Source organism: Lepisma saccharinum, chromosome 1 (assembly GCF_977018435.1).
Source record: "Lepisma saccharinum chromosome 1, izLepSacc3.1, whole genome shotgun sequence".
Lineage (NCBI taxonomy): Eukaryota > Metazoa > Arthropoda > Insecta > Zygentoma > Lepismatidae > Lepisma > Lepisma saccharinum.
In genome coordinates, this window is record NC_139229.1 from 2828851 (window position 1) to 2848835 (window position 19985).

General features: G+C 37.8%; 2 protein-coding genes across 2 annotated transcripts in view; both read right to left on the reverse strand.

The window, feature by feature from the left end:
- Positions 1–6930, reverse strand: part of LOC145989416 (uncharacterized) — a 45283-nt gene extending 38353 nt beyond the window's left edge. The window contains exons 1-2 of the mRNA XM_083125038.1: positions 6795–6930; positions 5143–5310 (exon numbers count right to left, since the gene is read on the reverse strand). Coding sequence (XP_082981164.1) covers positions 5143–5274 — 132 coding nt within the window. The 5' untranslated portion in view covers positions 5275–5310; positions 6795–6930. The remainder of the gene's footprint in view (positions 1–5142; positions 5311–6794) is intronic.
- A 5981-nt stretch (positions 6931–12911) lies between these two features.
- LOC145979626 (uncharacterized) lies at positions 12912–18245 on the reverse strand. Its single transcript, XM_083112592.1, has one exon. The coding sequence runs from the start codon at positions 18243–18245 to the stop codon at positions 12912–12914; it is 5334 nt and encodes a 1777-aa protein (XP_082968718.1).
- Between the last annotated feature and the right edge of the window lie 1740 nt (positions 18246–19985).

A 19985-nucleotide genomic window follows, 5' to 3' on the forward strand; every position in this document is an offset into this window, starting at 1 on the left:
ATTACTTTCATTTGATCTGTATTACACAATGAGATGATAATGAATTGAAATAATGATGTCAATAAGCAGAGGGCAACGCCTGCTTCCAACCAACCTAGTTTCATTACTTAAAACAACATAGAATGTAGAGTAAAAAAGTAATAAAAAAAAAACAGTGGACAATTTGCCTACCATTATCTTTGCCATTGACTGTACACCCGGCCGCAAATGTAATGGTAGGAAAAATAATTTGCACAGCCGAAAATAAGTTGGCAATGCTGCGCACACAGAGGCATTCGTGATAAGATGCATGAGGAGCCTCAAGCAAAGTTTTCTCAACACACAACTTCAGTACTGAAGGTCATGCTACATGTCGATTGGCAACTTTCGGGAGCATGTTGTCTGTCTACACAGTTCTCCCCAAATGCCTGTTTGAGAATGATTTTGTGTTCATGTTTTCTCTTTCCAACGTAGTTCTGACATTGCAGAAATCTTACAATATTTCTTGTTCTTATTTTGCTTTGCTTTTACCATGACACAAATATAATTTATAGCAACTATGAGGATGGATGATAATTAGATTAAATTGATAAAGAAACACTACAGAGATAAAACTACATGCCGAGACCAGGACTCGGAAGCAACAAGAGTGGATGAATTTTAGTCACATTGATCTAACTCTTGGACACGAGTTAGCTTATAATTATACGTAATTGCTAAGGAGTAATTTATCTTATAGTCACGCATAATAGCTGTTTCTGGACACTTGATTTATGGCTGGTATTAAGATAGAAAATTAGTTCTTCGGGGACAATCCTCTTTCCATTTGACTGGCACTAGGGGGGAGGCACATCTCGTTCATAACAGAGAAACAATCATAGCATACAATTGAAGTGTGACGTGCAAAACACTATTTTTATTATACGTACGGAGATCAGTTGGATATGGCAATTGTGACATGCAAGTTTCGTTTTCTCATTATATCTAAATTGTATTCTAATTGATAATCTCGAAACAACGCAAAATGTTTCCTGATTTACGCAAATTCATAATGATTAAACTAAACTGGACCTACATTTTTTAAATGTTAAATCTGGGTGATGGATTTTGTGCCTCAACAGGAAACAAAAATATACATACAAAACTCATTCACTACCCAGCGGCAGCTGTAAACAAGCTAAACTTGAAATGAAGAGGTAATATTCATATTCATGATAAGAGAGAGTGGTAGGAGGTGCAGTAGGTAAACCAAATATGTAAGGAAAATGTGTTAAGTTTCTACTGTATGTGAAAATTTTTGACCTCCGTGGAGGTATGGCTGGCACAGTGCAGTACGACGACAGAGATTCCGGGTTCGAATACCGGTCTGGGCATTGTTCTTGGTTTGTCCATCTATCATATCATCACTCACCTTCATCGTCGTGATTTCTGAAAAGTGGCATAAAAACAACACTTGATACCAAGAATTAAAATCTATTTGAAAATTAGAAGCTCCTTTCAACACGTCTATTATCCGGAGATCCTGCAACAATGCAATGTACGATCAGTAACTAACTACCACAAATTTTGAAGAAGTAATTATTTCAAGTCACCATGGTGTATAGATAGGCAAATCGGGACGAGAACTACAGTTTAAAGTGGAATCCGAACAATTATGTGCCTCCACTGGGCATCGAACCGTGAACTCGTTGATTGCACTGAGGCGACGTTTTGACTGCACCATCATGGAGGCTCTCTTTAATCAGTTACATCTGCATAGATTAGCACAAATTGATTTCAAACATATTTCGCACACTAAAGATTCCGAACTGCCTTTTTCAAAACATTTCACTATGTACAGGAAAGACCGAGGCTCAAGGGGTGGGGGAGTGATGCTTTGCAGAAATAACAAATGGAAAAGTGTGGCGCGCAGTGACCTGGATTGTGACTGTGAAATTCTGTGGGTTGAGGTGCTTCTCGGCAGGAAAAACAAACTTTTCATCGGTTGTTTTTACAGGCCACACAAAACTTGCCCCGTAGCAGTTCTGGAGGCTTGCTACGATTCTGTGCTGTCGGCATCCTCTATGGGGCGACGTAATTCTTTTCAGAGACTTCAATCTCTCAATAACATGGACAGACTCCACGCATGGATTTACAAAAGACAAGAACAACACTACTTCATGGATCACTTCATACATGGCCTCAGACTTCAAAAGCACAATACGTTCAATGCACGAAAAGACAATAACCTGGACTACATTCTCTCATCACCCCCTTCAGTTCACATCACCCCTTCGAGAAATCTCATCCCTTCGGACCACGAATCGTTGGACGCTGTATTCTGGCTCATCTACCACCTGAAGAGTCAACGACCTCCCACTCCTTGATGCCAATACTTTGTTTGGTACAAAGCACCCTGGGGTGACATCCGTTCGGTGCCGGATTCCATTCCATGGACAATCCTGGAGAGTGGAAGTGTGTGATGTGCTGACTGATGTGATTCATGCAGTGATGAAGGATTATGTGCCACTCAAAAAAACGAAATCAAGCAAATACCCATCCTGGTTCGACTCTGAGCTCTTACTTGCCCTTGGAAACCGAAAAAAGGTCTGGGCTCTCTGGAAACATTTTCCTAATGAATACACATGAGAAACTTTCACCGACTTATAACGTCACTCTAAAGAACTGCAGAAGACCAAATACAGGGAATACATCGGAGCTATCACGAACAATATCAAATCAAATCCCAAACGTTTTTGGTCACTAATCAACTCAAGGAGGCAAAATTCCTAAAATACCTTTGAAAGTAAAACATGACTCAGTATGCGCAGAGGGCCCTAACAAAGCTAACCTTTTTAACTCTTTTTTTCTCTCCATAAATACAACCTCGAATACACCGGCTTCATCCCTTCCCAACCTCCATCCAGTTTGCTGTCACACTCTAACGTCTCCTGAAGAAGTACAATACATCCTATCTTCAATGCCTCAAAATCACGCCAATGGTCCTGATGAAATCCCTTCTATTTTCCTAAAAAACGCTGCTTCCTCTCTCGCTATTCCCTTCTCTATTTTATTAAACAGATGCTTCAATGAGGGTACATTTCCAGATTCATGGAAAAATGCTAACGTGGTACCATTATATAAATCTGGAGAGAAGTGTGCTGTTTCTTCTTATAGGCCTATTTCCCTTCTTTCACCACTTTCTATCGCCTGTGAAAAGATAATAAAGGAGCGACTCTACAATTTTACCTCTCCATATATAAATACAGCACAGCACGGCTTCTTACCAGGCAGTTCCTGCTTAACCAACTTAAGCATTTTATTATCTGACGCTCTCAACTCTATATCTGAAAACTCTCAACTGGATGTTATATATCTGGATTTTCCAGGTTCTACCTCCAGACTTCGAAGCAATTAGCCACGGGGTTGGCCATTTCATGCTTCTTAGTTCACCAAATTAATGTATTCGCCATTCAACATCCAGAGGTAGAAAAGCATCAGAAAATAACGAAAAAAATAACATTTTCTTATCATGAACCAGCAATTTCATGCTGACCAAATCCACACACCAACTTCTTATGGCATTCGTATTGGACTTGAGGATTAAAGATTGCCCATTTCCTGGTTCAACTCAAGGCAATTCAGGTGGCTAATAAAAGCTCCTTGGAGCAAGCAGAGTTTCCAATTTATCATAGTCAAAGATCTGCGAGAATATAACTACTACTACTAATAATAATAATAATAAAAAATAATAATAATTTGAATTATTTCCATGCAGCATGGAGAAAAGCACAGCATTCCAAACACATGCATCATTCAGAGTGAATGCCTTCAAAATAAACACGAATTTCTGATATGAGGGCACCTTTGATTTAAAAGAGAAAAAAGTTGTTTTGTTTCTCAACTGCATCAAATGTTCAATGAACATGCATGCGAACAATGAGCATTAACTACAGAATGTTCTTCGTTCATTGTACCAGGGTAATGTATAGTTAGGCGGACAAGAATACACAGCCACCAGTCCACCTTCCCATTGTTTACACTGGCACGTTTAAATTTCTGATATCTAACAACAATAACATTAACTATTGTAAAATGTTTTGTTGGGAAGAACAGGGAGACGTTTCAAATGTGAATTATCAGGGACAAGAGTTGAAAAATTCCAACAAATTCTGGGAATCGAACCCTGATCACCTGTGTGGTTGTCAGATGCCCTACCAACCAGACCATCGCATCTCCTTGGATGAGTTCCATACTTTGATTATTTCAATTTAATTTAATATATTTTCTTGTTTTTATGGATTTTCTTCACACTTAAAATGTCTCACCTCGTTGACTAGACAATTATTTCGTATCAAAGAAAAAAACGTGCTCCTAGAATTTGTAAACATTGAATGACTAGAAAGTAATTTTGTTCTATTGCTTTCATAAATATTATATTTATGTCGATCTCTACTACTTAATAGTAGTAGTGGTATTAGTAGTATTATTTGTAGTAATTCAACTAATTAGTTAATTATAAGTATTATTAATTAATTATGATGATTATTATTATATTACAGTTTAATAAAACAACGTGAATTTGGAGAAAGCTTTAGAAATAACACCCCCCCACAATGAAATCCTGGGTACGCTACTGTTTGCTTCAGAGTTCGAGTCCTGGTCTCGGAATGGAGTTCACTTCTGTAGAGTTTCTTTATCATTTTAATCTAATTATCATCCATCTTCATAGTTGCGATAAATTGTAAACGTGTCATGATAAAAGCAAAACAAAATGAGAACCAAAACAATATTGTAAGATTACTGCAATGTCAGATCTACGTTGGAGAGAGAAAACGTGAACACAAGATTCATTTTCAAACAGGCATTTGGGGAAAACTGTGTAGACAGACAACATGCTCCTGAAAGTTGCCAATCGACGTGTGGCATGACCTTCGGTACTGAAGTTGTGCATTGAGAAAACTTTGCTCGAGGCTCCTCAAGTGTCTTATCACGAATGTCTCGGTATGCGCAGCATTGCAAACTTATTTTCGGATGTTCAAATTTTTTTCCTACCATTATTTGCGGCCAGGTGTACAATCAAATCCTATTCAAACAATAATTATTGGTAAATGGAAACAATAACATTTGTGAAAAAGTACAGATATATTAACAGCAGCAAAACCTTTTTCTGTAGATACTCACCTTTTCCCCTTCTTTGGGATTCTTATCTGGATGATACTTCAAAGCAAGTTTCCTATATGCTTTCTTCAAATCGTCTGGAGCGCAGTTAGGTGTAACTCCTAACACACTATAATATGTGGTTTCCTTCACCATTGTAACTTAATTTTCTTCTAGAATTGCACTCCACTTCTGAAATTAAAAAAAAAAATCATGAATGTAAAACAAAGATTGTACACATTTGCTCATTACAATTTTATTTTGTAATTCTTCACACCTTGTTCTTCTCCAGAATTCACTACTGTACACCACGCAGACAGGTTTCAAGAATACTGGAAAATGTATTTTCCTTATTTAGTGTTTCTCATCCATTTTTGGCTGAATGACAATTATGAAACTGACAACCACACAGACTGTCCACCAAATATAACTCTGTTCTATGCAAGCAAGTAAGGGGGGATATGTTGATATACCTATATGCTCCCTAAGTCAATAACGCATCTTTGTAATTTGTTTTCCAATACAATGCAGGATCAACACAATTCTAGATTTATTCATCAATTTTCAAATTAATCACTACGCACGATTAGATACGTGGGTAACACTTTACTATACCGGAGACGGATTTCTTCAAATTTACAGGAGAAAGTACTTAGGCAAATCATTTTCTGTAGCGTTGTTGATGTTCGGGAATGTAGGATTGATCCATTTTAATGCAAATGCATGTGGTTTTCTACGAAAATCTATTTCCAACGCACTATTGCTGTTGCCGACATTTGCTTTCTGCACGAGAGCACAATACGTGCTATTGCTGCTGCTACAAGCCGATGGTCCGTATATGCTAAATTGAATGAAAGGAGTGCTAATGGAACCTAACCTAACAGGCCTAACCTAACCTAGTAGGCATACCTCGTCCCTGTGATGGTTCGTGGGGCTATGGTGAATTTTTGGCCTAACGCCAATGGTGGATGGTTTGTGGGAAATGAGGAACAACAGTAAGTACTCGTTAATGTAAGAAATATACATTATTTTTGTTAGGAATTCATTATTTCACCTAAAGAAATGTTGCGCAATGCAGAATAGTACGTTAGCAAAGTAAAAAATTGCGAAATAAATCATTGATAGGTGTCTCCGGTATAGTAAAGTAGTACCATTACCGATGCGTGTTATAAATAATTTGAAAATTGACGAATATGATATCTAGAATTGTGTAGATCCCGCATTGTATTGGATAACAAATTATGAAGATGCATTATTGACTTATGGAAGCATATGCATCAACAATTTTTTCGACTTACTTGCTTTCACAGAACACATGAAACATTCATCTTACGAGTTTTCAAACATTTCTGTGGAACTGGAAAAGATGCGTTTTCAGGGGGAGGAAACGCAAAAATTAAAGTGAGGAATGCAGACTCCATGTTACCAAAGGAGATTAATTTTAACCACGTTGCAAGCTAAGAAAAAATACTCTATATATTATTATTTAATTTTTAAATGACTGAATAGGCTAAGTATAAAAATAAAATAAAATCAGTTACATTAAATAGTGTAATAATTGCGGTGGAAACATTTTGCAAGTAACTTATGAAATGTGACACACATCAACCTTCAAATTTCGACTTCTGGCCATGTACAATCTCAAACCTAATGATTTGTTTTGTTTCAATACAAACCTTTGAAACATCTTCGTTCTCAGATAGGAAACTTTTCTTTATACCTAAAATTACTCTAACAAGACTTTACTTTCACTATGGAAGTAAATAACGACATTTTTACATCACCGCACACAGGCGACACATTACACTACCAGTGCAGTGTTGCCACAATATGAGGGCACAATTTCCCTTTCCAAAGGCAAAATTTCCCTTTTTGGACCCATTTTTCCCTTCACCCAAGCAAATCATACAATAATAATAATAAGTATTATTAGTGGTAGTCGCAGTAGCTGTAATTATTATTATTATTATTATTATTATTATTAGTGGTGGTGGAAGCAGTAGTAGCAGTATTTCCGTTGGTCCATGTCCGTGTGAATAAAAAATGTTAAAGTTTTCACATAGGTACATGTCACTTTCATCGCTTCCTGACCAGATGTCCTAGGTTTGGATCCTGGTGAGGAATACATTTAATCGTTAATCCTCATCGTTACTATTATCCGAAGATGCAGAAAAGCGATACTTAACAGAAATATAAATAGATACAAGCTATATTCAAGGGAGCAGAAAAAAGAACAGAAAATGGAACTTAACATTAACTGTAATAATGTAGTCAGATGCCTTAAAATTTCCCACAAATTGAGGTATTTTTAATCGAAATTCCCTTTTTTCTTTTGGCTAAAAATTCGGGTAGTGATTGCTGCCACACCAGTTTTAAGCTATCTGATTGGTTGACGTGAGCTCGTTGTTCATTGGTGGACGCATGAATGACGTACTACCTTGAAATGAATCTTTGTGGAAGAGTAAATGAATCTTTGATCTTTACTTGCGTCTTTTGTTTGTTGTAAGAACTAAGAAACAAAACTGCTATTACAGTTAGCTTTATAACTGTAATATCTAGTAACTAGTAAATATCTTTCTCCACGTTGTGTGGTGTAGAGAATATAATTTTACACCAAGAATTCACGATCCTTCAGGAACAAATAGCATAAAATACTTGCTTGTTTTATGTATGCTCCAATAACTTCTGTCGAAGTAGAAAGATCTTTTTCTATTATGAAAAACATTCTCTCTGACAGACGACTATCAGTGAATGTTGAGAACTTGAAAAAACACCTTGTAGTTATGTGCAATCAAGACGAAGAAAATTGAAATGCTCTTCCCAATGTAGATTTTAACATTTTGCCAGAAATTATAGATAAAAGTAAGTCACTTCCAAATGTGCCTTTTTCGGTGTATTTTGCCTTTTTTTTCATTTTTAGTGCCTATTTTACACATTATAAATGCCTTTTTGCCTGCCTATTTTAACGAAAATAAATGCCTGAACTTCCGGGCTCTAATTATTATACATATGTATATATTACCAAAAGTATTACTTTTATTTTATTTCATATCCAACCTCAGCTTTTCTTGCATTTTTGATTACAGCATAACTTCTGTATTTTTAATTTCAATCTGCGGTATATTTCATTCTCAAGCCAAGTACCTCAAATTCTGAATCCAAGGTTAACAAAATTATTTGTACACACTGATTCATGTAATAGATAATCTTCAAATATCTGTTTGTACGTGCCATAAGTTGATCTTTTCTTGAAAAGCTACGTGCAATGTATTTTTGTGGTTTGGATTTTAAGGTTTTTTAACTTTTTATTTCAGTATTGGATTCAGAATGAATTGCATTTGCACCACACCATACTCCAGGTACATCTAGTTGGGCTACAACTCTATAAAGAAGTCTTTGGAAGATAATTTTTTTATCATGTTTTATGATTGGTTGTAGGAATTTTTTTGAATTGTAATAAATGTTAATGTTTTTTGAATGATGGGATGCATTTCATTATTCTTCAGAGGAGAATGACATGTATGAGTGTAGACCTGGAATCCCTAAGGAAATATATGCATGAGTTAAGAGAGACCTTTTGTGTTCCATATAAAGTGGTCCTGGCAGCGGCAGCTCTAAGGGGAGAGCCGCCGTGCCATTGCTCTGCCCTCAGAAAAAGAAATAGCACTTGCTTTGCCAAAATATAGTTAAATTAATACATTTACGAACAAGGAGATTCAAATCTCGAAAGCGTTCCAGCTTACAGCCGCCTCAATTCCTTCGCCGTATCCCCAGCTGTTCTCTCTGGCATAGTCTGCCCTGCACGCAGAGGCATGGAAAAGTCTCCGTAGTCAACGAACGAGGAGGTGGGGTGGTAGCCATGAGACAATCAACCGAGCCAGGTTGCGTCATGGCACGACGCGAGAGCTTTTGCATTGTGTTGACATAGTTGCAAACTTCACAGAGAAGTGACTAATCCTGACCGATTTGTAATACTCGTTGGAGAAGTAATTCGCGAGAAAGATACTTTCCTGCATACTTGGCAATAACGAATGTAATATCTTCCCCAAATTTATATAACCATTTAGATAGATGCGTCTAAAGAGCCATCCAGACTTTTTTGTTATCGATTTCTTCCTTAAGAAAAGATATATCCCTTGCTCTCACGCACACAGACACTCATGTGTTGCAACTGACGTTGACAACATTGAAGACATTTACTGTAAGTACAAAAGAATTGCCTAAATATCAAAGGGAATTCGCATCACCAGGGGATTTTTTACTTTAATATTTGTAAAAAATCACACGTAAACTCTATCAGTATAAGAATTTCACTTGGAGATATAATTCAATTTCTTGCATTGAATTCTAAAAATTGTAGATCTACAGTTCATACCGATCAACTCGGTGTGTCTAATTGTCCAGTGTTTTTCTTTTTAGAGAAGTGAAAGTGTCCGATGGTGTGTGAAGGAAGGGTAGTTAGTAAAGATGAGTCAGATTAGAGCACTATTACATACACCATTTTCCAAGGATCTATAGGATATCATATTAAAAGTTAAACAACTTGGCTGTCCCACGCCAGATTTAAACATCAATTCTATTTAAAAATATAAAAAAAATGGTAAAGGTGACAGGCGTCGAAATTTTAATAGTCGCATTTATTGATTAGAAATTCTGGCCGACCTCCGCACAGCATGCTTCGATGCCAGGGATTGCGGGTTCGAATCTCGGCCTGGGCATCGGTGTTCTTTGTGAGTGTTCACTCATCCTTACCTTCGCGATTAGCCAAAAGTAGTACAAATGCGAAGTAAAATAAACCAATCTTAGGAACTCTGAATTTTTGTCTGCAATTTTAGTAAACAAAGTTCCATTAAAATTACCTCTTTCATTAGATTTCTATGACATATGCTAGCGAAAATTTTTCGATTTCTTAATCACGTTGGCACTACCCATCATACTAGCTGCCAGTTGCCAATGGGTCCTGGTGTTAATATTACTATTTCATCTACAGGTGGCTGGCTATCAGAGCCCAAGGAAACATTTTCTGGATAAAAAATTATTGATTACAGTGTGTTGCAATGTACCTGTTTCTGGAATATTCAAATTTCTGAATACATTGTTACATACAAGGGCTACATATTACAAAATTCACGACTATTCCAGAATGAATTGGAGCAATTTCTCATGTGTATGGCATGAAACTGACCAGTGGCCTGCCAAGGATTTTCAAAAGGTAGGTAGGGGTTATGTATACTTTTTCTTGGTAGTTAGCCCTCATTTTGTCATATTTTCCCAACTTTGAAGTTCTTCTTTTAGGAATACTGGGCCAAAGAGGGGGGGGTTATAACCCCCACCAACCCCCCCTAGGGCACACCACTGAAACTGACATATCTTTTAAAGAGTTGCAAAATGTCCTAACTTTTTTTAACTTTATGTATTATTAATTATGCATAACAAAAAATAATGATAGTTTGATTATGGCTATGAAACATATGAAATAAATTTTAAATTAGTCACCAACTGCTGTATCGAATAATTGTCTTAGGGCAATGTCTAATGAATACTTAGTCACAGGAGCAGCTTGATACGAGGTACACTCAAGTCCTACATGTAAGAACTTAATTAATATTTTTTTTTAATAATGACAAATGCACATAGTTTAAACTAACTTCACAATTACATACTGTTTCATTCACAAGTTCACTACACATTATAGAATGAATGACAGCACAGTAGGTTATAATTTATGCAAAAGGGAAAAGAATGATGTGCACTTATTTTTACAAAATTTCAATTATAAACAACATCATTAAATTTTCTCACATATAAGAATATAATTTCCAAGAATCCTTGGTGAGAGGGGCTTTCACTGTATAGTTTAAAGTAATTTACATTTCATGTGCTATATCCTCCATCAGATCTATGTTTATGTTTGGCTGCCTTGGTGCCCTAATAGATTGGGTTGTCGACTGATCATCTTGTCACCAAACGTTTGCAACATGGCACCACAAACGTAACTCCAGAGAATTGAAGCCATGAATTAGTAACACACTGCTACTTCCACCAGCTAGAGGGTTGGAAAGACGAGTTGTCACCCAGGGATTGCGTTAAGACAAATCTCAATCCTCTAGAAGTAAAAAAGGGAGGCAGACACCTACTGACAGAATAGAAATTATAGATACTAGTGTTTGGACTCCAATTAGAAATTAACCAGTAGACATTTATGTTGCAGCAAAATTTAGCTTTTTCGATTCTGCGTTATTCTATGCTAACAGGTTTTTTTTGTGTGTTTTTATTTTGCAAATGATTGCTGTATTGTATGTAGGTCTACTGGATCATTTTTAAATGGAGTCCAAACTGGAGTATCTAAAATGTTTAGTCCGACAGTAATTGTACACCAATTAAATTAATTTAAAATGTCCAAAATTTAATATTGGTTCACACACATTACATAAGAATTTGCACGAAATGAAAATCATATTGTTGGGTCTTGCTCGCTCCTGGCAGTGACAAGTAAAACATCTCATGACAATATGTGCACTGCCTTTACTTTAATGAGTCAGATTGGCTCATATGCCCGTTGTAACAGATTCTTGCTTCGAATCTTGGCCAAGGTTATTTACATGATTAGCCAACAGTGTTGAAAAGCAATACAAAATAAGCTACATTTAAGTTTTTTTTTTTTATTATTTGGAAGCTGCTCATTTTAATAAATATTATAATGGTTGTTACAAATGTTTGAAGGAAGACTATCTTTAAAAATATTCATTACTCAATAAAATAATGACGGAATTTCTTGTAAAGATGGAAATGACATTTTAATGAGAAATCTATTTAATTGTGCCATACCAGCAACAGGAATGGTAGGAAAGGGTTATGAACTGAAATTATGTATTATTTTCCCATACAACAACCATGCAGTGCGATATATAAGCAGCAAATATGTATTGCTGCCAGAACACATTGTTGCAGGAGTGTTTTGAAAGAATGGCCATAAATTGCTGCCACAACACTTTGTTCCAAGAATGGTTTGAATGAATTGCTGCCACAACAGTTTGTTGCTGAAGTGGTCTGAAGGAAGCCGCTCTTTGTAAATATTCGTTATTCCACAAATTGATGGCATAATTCCTTGAGAAAATCCATTTAAAAGCAGAAATTATGTATAAATAAAATATTTTCTTCATGTGGCATGCATTTAGTTTTGAAAGATACGAAACGGATAGGGTATTGCTGCCACAACATTTCATTGTAGAAGTGGGTTGAAGGAAGACGTTTTAAAAATTAAATTTTATCCGACAAAAAAAAATAATAGAAATGACGGAAATCATTGAAAAGTGTAGATATAAAATTTAAACCAGGTATTTCAAAACATATGGCATGTATGTTGTGGAAAAGATAAGAAACGAGTATGCATTGCTGCCACAACACTCTGGGTTGATGGGAGACGCTCTTTAAAAATTAACCATTATTTCACAAAATAATGGCAGAACTCCTTGAAAATATGTAGAAATAAAGTTTAAAATGAAATATTTCTCCACATGTGGCAAGCATTTAGTGGGAATGATACGAAACGGATATGTATTGCTGCCACAACACTTCTGTTGGATCGAGAAATAAAAGACTCGCTGCTAATATCCTTTGGCTATATTCTCAAGAACATGTACAGAACACAGTAAAAAAACATGACAATCTTCATACTTTTTCTGCGCGGGATGACAGTAATATAACACAGCATAGAACAAGGAAAATACTGCACAGGCTATTGCCCGGAAAACAGAGTAAACAATATTGCCAGGTGCCAACTCACATAATATCTAACATCCTCCCACCTGAGTTGGCATATCAAACAATAATAGTTTCTTAGGTAATTTTATCTCTCTCCCACTACGTGTGGTACAAGGTTTGGTTTCAGTGGGAGGGAGAATGTCTTTCTGATGTTTCTTTTTGGTTTGTGGTTTAGGTAATGAACTCTTCATTGCTTCACCCTCCACTGCAGTCACCTCCAATGGATACAATCTCTGGACAGGACGAAGTAGTTCACCATGGCAAGTTTTCAGACGTACCAATCTTGTCACTTGATCCTTACCTGGAAGAATCTCAGTTACACAACCCAATGGCCAATTATATCTTTTCATATTGTCAAAACCAATCAACACAATATCTCCTACCCTGACAGACCCACATGCTCTGTTTATGGCCTTTTGCGTTAACTGTCCAAGATACTCATTCCTGAAACGATGCCTGATATCTTGTCTCAACTTCTGACAGTAACGGAGACGATTGTTGAGCATTGAAGAATCCACATGGTCACAATCAGGTACACCCGTCTCCCTGATTTCTTGTAAAAACATAGCAGGTGTTAGAGGAACTAATTCTGTCTCACTTTCATACATGTAGGTAAGTGGACGTGAATTAATTATGGCTTCACAGTCACAGAGGATTGTTGTCATTTCTTCGTAGTACAAAACTGATTTTCCGAGTGTTCTTTTCAACAGACCCTTCAGGACACGAACCAATCTCTCCCAAAAACCACCCCACCAGGCTGCACTGGGTGGAATGAACTTCCACTGGATTCGCTGAGCTGTGGAATATTCTTCAACTTTCTTCCAATCGAGTGTCATAAATGCATTCTCAGTTCCTCTGAAATTGGTACCATTATCACTGTAGATTACAGAGGGTCTGCCTCTCCTTGACACGAATCGTCTAAAAGCCTGGATAAAAATCCCAGTTGATAGAGAAGTAACTAACTCTAAGTGAATGGCTCTATATACTGCACATGTAAAAAGGCATATCCATGCCTTTTTGCCATCTTTAAGATAAACAGGTCCTGCAAAGTCCACACCTGTTACTTCAAATACATTAGCATCTCTAACTCGATCAGCTGGCAATGGTGCTGGAAGAGCTTGGATTGGTTTGGCTGCGTGTCTCCTGCAAGTAACACATTTCGAGAGCACTGAACGTACAGCTCTTCTACCACGAAGGATCCAGAAGTTCTCTCTTAAAATACTTAGTAATATGTTTACACCTGCATGACATGCTTTCTTGTGCCAATACATTATCAGCAATTTAACAACTGGATGTTGTGCTGGAAGAACTATGGGAAGCCTGAAATTTTCAGTATCTTCTCTGGCAATAATTTTGGTTTTCAAGCGAATAATCTTGTCCTTGCCCTCATATGTGCACAAAGAGGAAAGGGATTTGTCATCTTTTGCTCGGAATGCTTCTTGTTGTATTAGTCTTAATACTGCATTTTCTGCTTCCTGAAGTTCGCGAACACCAAGATCTCCAGATCTATGAGTCTGCGAATTTCTACTATTATACAAAAATCTTTTGATCCATCCAATGAGTCTAATCACTTGGTTATAGTTAGAGAAATATCTGTAATACCATCTAGACTCAGCATCTTGAGCTTTCATACTAAGCATCGTTGATGAAGGTAGCACGTTCCTTCTTTCTCTGTCAACTTCCTCCTTGTTGATAAGAAACTCCATCGGTGGCCACTCACACGGATCCCCTTTCAACCAATGAGGTCCCTCCCACCATAAGGATCTCAACAACTGCCTTGCATCACAACCTCTTGAAGGAAAATCAGCTGGATTCATTTCACTGGGTACATATTTCCATGCACTGGGATCAGACAGTTTTCTAATTTCTTTAACTCTGTTCCCAACAAATACTCCCCAAACTCCTTCTCGTCGAATCCAAGTCAGCACCGTAGAAGAATCAGTCCAAAAGATAATGGAGTTATCTTTTAAATTCAAATGTTCTCGAATCCTGGTTGCTAGCCTTGCCCCCACCATTGCGGCAAGCAATTCTAGCCGAGGAATTGTACTATTCTTTGGAGCCACTCGTGCCTTTGCCTCAATCAATTGTACGCTAACACCTCTCCTTGTGTCTACCCTCATGAAAACTGCTGATGCATATGCCACTTTGCTAGCATCACAGAACACGTGAATGCTCATAGAGTTAAGTTCATTGGATTCATAATCCCAGCCCATGAAACTTCTGGGTATCCTTACCTCTTTCAACATCGGCAATTCTCGTACCCAGTTTAAGAACTGTGTTCTTATTTCTTCACTAACTTGCTCATCCCATCCGAGCCCCTCTGCCCAAGTCTGCTGAAGTAACAATTTTGGTAGAAGAGTCACGGGACAAGTAAAACCTATAGGATCAAATATACGGTGTGCTACAGATAATTTCACACGTTTCGAAACTGTCTTGAGCTCAACATCTTCAATGTCAAAATTAACTGTAAATGTATCGGCTTGAGGATTCCAACTGAGTCCTAACACTGAAGTAGGGCTAATGTCCTCATTAACCCTTTGAGGGACTGAATACTCCCACCCTCTAAGGTCAAAACCTGCTTCAGCCATAACTGCACGTGATTCTCTTATAAATTTATGGAGATTTTTGTGATTGTCTACACTGGTGGCACAATTGTCCACATAAAAGGAACCTCGTAATTTTAAAATAGTATCTTCTGTATAAGCTAAGTCTTCCTTCCCAAAATGACAACTCTGCAATGCTTGATCCAAATGATGTTCAATAACAGCACCCAACAGAAATGGACTGCTCGTAACACCAAACACTACACGAGTATGTCTGAATTCTTGAACCGTTCCAGTATTAATATCGTGCCACCAGAGAAATCTCAGGTAGTCTCTATCTTTAGGGTGTACAGCAATTTGTAAAAAAGCTCGTTTAATATCTGCTATAACTCCAATTTTTCCTTTCCGAAAATGTAGTAAAATATCAGCAATAAGAGCAATCAAGTTGGGTCCAGGTTCTAAACATTGGTTCAAAGACTGTTGTCCTTTTACTTTAGCAGAAGCGTCAAACACTGGTCTAATTTTTGTCGTGTTACTGCTCTCTTTCACTACATGTCGATGGGGTAAGTAATGGCCAAAATTCTCTGTTTCATCCTCTGGAACCACCTCAATAACTCCCTCGGACAACCATTCTTGTAGCACTCCATCGTAACTCTGCAACAGATGTTCTTGTTTCAACTTCTGTGTAGTTGACCAAAGTCGTTTTTCTGCTAGATCTTTATTGGTGGGGAGAGGCGAACAATCTTCCTTCCATGGTAACTGTACTTCATATCTTCCTTCAGCATTGAATGTCAATGTCTGCAAAAATTGTTCTTTGACAGCCAGTGTGTGTTCTTCCGCAGACTTCTTGGCAATGGGATCCTTGATTCCTATGGTATCCAGTTCCCACAGATCAGCTATGGCTTCACCAACATATAAATTCGATACCAACAAAGCTGTATCTGATTTTCTGTTTTCACCTGGAACTTTACCCATAAGTGTCCATCCCAGCTGAGTTTCCACAGCCACTAAACCACACTTTAATTTCACAACATGGCCAGTCAGTAATTTACCACAAACATCCGCACCAATAAGAATTTCAACTGGACCTTTCATCTTACCAGTATCTGTTAACCTTATTTGACTTTTGTTCAGCTCATTTAACCAAACACCTGGTGTTACATAAGGAATCTCACCACATATTGTATCTTGATCAAGAACATCAAATGTGCACGAATATTCTCTCTCAATGCTACATACCTTAACATTATAAACATTATGATTACAAGGACTAGACATGGTACCACCAAATAGTGAATGTATCAAACTTTGTTTGCCAATGGAGCTATAACCCATACCTGTTACAAGAGATTTGCATATATACGATTTTTGTGAACCTGTGTCAATAAGAACTCTCACATTCCTGCTCCTATTGTAGTTACCTTTCAAATCTACTACCAATGTCTGCATGAATACATGCGGATTTTCAAGTTGGTTTATCAGTGTATTGTTTACCTCAGCATTTGATTCTTTGCCTTCAGAATAATGGTCAGAATCATTATCTTTGTCTGAAATATTAGGACACATCAATACAACATGCTTTTTCTTGCAAACAATACATTTCAAATTGGCCTTGCACTTCTTCGAAAAATGACCAAATTTTAAACATGCAAAACAATGCTTTTTATCTTTTAGAACCTTCTGTCTTTCAGAGAGAGACATTTTCTGGGCTTTAAAGCAATCATATGAACTGTGCTTACCACCACAGAACACACAACTTTTCTCCCTACCACCACTGACACTCAACAAATCTGTCGCACTGGGGATAATAGGCTGACGCGGTGGAGAACACCTTTTCTTCCGAACTTTCACTGCTGCACCATCCAATTCAAACCCAGCTGCTGCAAGGTTGATTCGTTCTTCTCCTTCCACTTCAGATCGCAGGAATGACATCAAGGACTGCAGTCTTCCGGTCGGTGTTGTCTCATTATTTTCCTCAGCAGCAGACAATGTTCTTCTCTGCCACACACGCATCAAATCCTCTGGGAGACTGGACTCCACCAATGGAAACAGCATTGCTGCATATTTGTCGCTGGTAACACCCATCGATTCTAATGCTCGAAGTTGGGACTCCAGTGTGTCATACAAAGTGCTCAAACAAATTTTTTCTTGACGGTTCAACACCTTTTGTAACACCAATTTTAGCAGTTCACGCACGTACACTTCCACGAGCATATCATCGCGACCAAAACGTGATTTCATGGACTGCACAACTTTCGGGTAATTTTCTTTTGTTGGTGGAAAACTGTTCACAAGCTGGCGTGCACGAGAACCTTCAATTGTCGCTTGTATCAAATACTGAAACTTGTCCTCTGCAGGAATTGTATCATCTTCATCGATCTTCTTGAACTGTCCCCAAAAATGTAACCACTCTTTCAAGTCCCCTCCAAACTTCTTCAGTTCGATTTTAGGTAACTTGAATCTTCGATTCTTTACTTCCGAAAACGACTCGCCTTGACAGCAGTTTCCTTCCGACAACTTCAAAAAGTTCGACACTTCAATACGTCGCTTGTTGAACGAACACTGATAATCATCCGACACTGACTGTTCTTTCCCTAACTCATTTTCACTAGCACCAGATTCCAACATCAAATCAAAAACAGTTATGTCAGCAGCATGCAGATCACTTGCCTTATTTTCAAGCAACTGGATATTTGCTTGAATAACATTCCTGTCCGGAGTTTGCATCGCTAACTCATTTGCAACCTTCTCCGAAACACGTGTAAAAGCTGACCTAGCCACTGCACGGCTTTTCTTGAGACGATCAATGTCCGTTGACATTTTTCCGATATTTGCACTTACTTCTTCTCCGGTCCAACACAGAAAGAAAAGACAGGTCCTGTCACGGTCGCCAATAAATGTTGGATCGAGAAATAAAAGACTCGCTGCTAATATCCTTTGGCTATATTCTCAAGAACATGTACAGAACACAGTAAAAAAACATGACAATCTTCATACTTTTTCTGCGCGGGATGACAGTAATATAACACAGCATAGAACAAGGAAAATACTGCACAGGCTATTGCCCGGAAAACAGAGTAAACAATATTGCCAGGTGCCAACTCACATAATATCTAACAACTTCGTTGCAGGAAAGGTTTGAATGTATTGCTGCCACAACACTTTGTTGCTCAAGTGTGTTGATTAATCTGTCACCTAAGAATTCTGATACAATTTTAAAATGTACCGAATGTGAGGCAATCTTTCGTTTTAAATTAATTATTTCCAATTTTATTGTGCCTATTTTTGAGGGAAGTCTTCCGCAATAAATGACTTCTTTCTTCGTTCAAGTTTTTAAGTAATGATGTTGCTACGCCGCCATTTAAAACAAGAGCTCCTGAATCGTGTTGTTTGGCCCTGAAGATTCAAGATCCACATTTAAGTTCAAGTCTGACGTCATTGGTATGACGTTGCACTAGCACATGCGCATGCCTACCTTTTACGCTACGTATTAGAAGAAGACAAGGAAAAAGTGTTGTGGTACTAATTCCAACCAAAAATTCGGTCCAAATTTCCCTGCAAAAGGGAAATTTCCCTTCATGTGGCAACACTGCACCAGTGTTCCCTCAATCCCTTTGCAAGGGGTAACATTTCCCTTTTTCGCCCATTTTTTCCCGTCATCTAAAGAATTATTATTATTAATAATGATAATAATAATTAAATATTATCGTTGACCCATGTTCGTATGTATGTAAAAAATATTAATCAATTTAACTTTTAAATGCTACGACGCGAGAGGTACCGGGTTCGAATCCCGCCCTGGGCATGGCTGTTTGTGAGTGTCCATTCGTAAGTTTCATCATATCATCACTCATCCCCATCTTTGCAATTAATACCCTCGGACTCCTACTCCCAAATCCAAGACATAAGGATGAATGGCCTCCGGCCCCAAACTGTAGCCGGATGTGGGTCAACCCAAATTCCACCCTTCCTCTCACGACCGGATCAAGAAAGTGTGGGGCGTTACCCCCACACCCCCAATACGCCTTCATGGCGTGGTGCTATGCACAGGGGAACACTTTACCTTTTTTTTTACCTCTCAGAAAAAAGTATACGACAAAATAATAATAAAATAAGTTCCTATTTTCAAAACTGGAATCTCTTATAATGTTTAATATAATTAATGTTGAGTCTGTCTTAAAATTTCCCTGAAAATTCGCTATTTTCCATATAATTTCCCTTTTCACTTAAAATTAACTCAAAATTTCTCTTCATGTGGCAACACTGTACACAACCCTCTCCTTTTTCGTGGCCACAGATCATATATCCCCACAGATTAGATATAGGATATATCCTCCTGATTGATATCCCCTAAGGCGACAGTGAACACTGGGGAGGGAGACCTGGACATCCAGATGTTTTTAGCCAGGAAACTTTCAATGTGCGGGATCCCGAAAAGTCATGACCGGGATCGGGAAAAAAAAATCCCCGCCCCGATCCAGACTTCGATAAATGACTTCCCGAATTTTCGCGATCCCGAGCAGTCGGAATATACCGAATGGACATTTTATAACGTTGTTA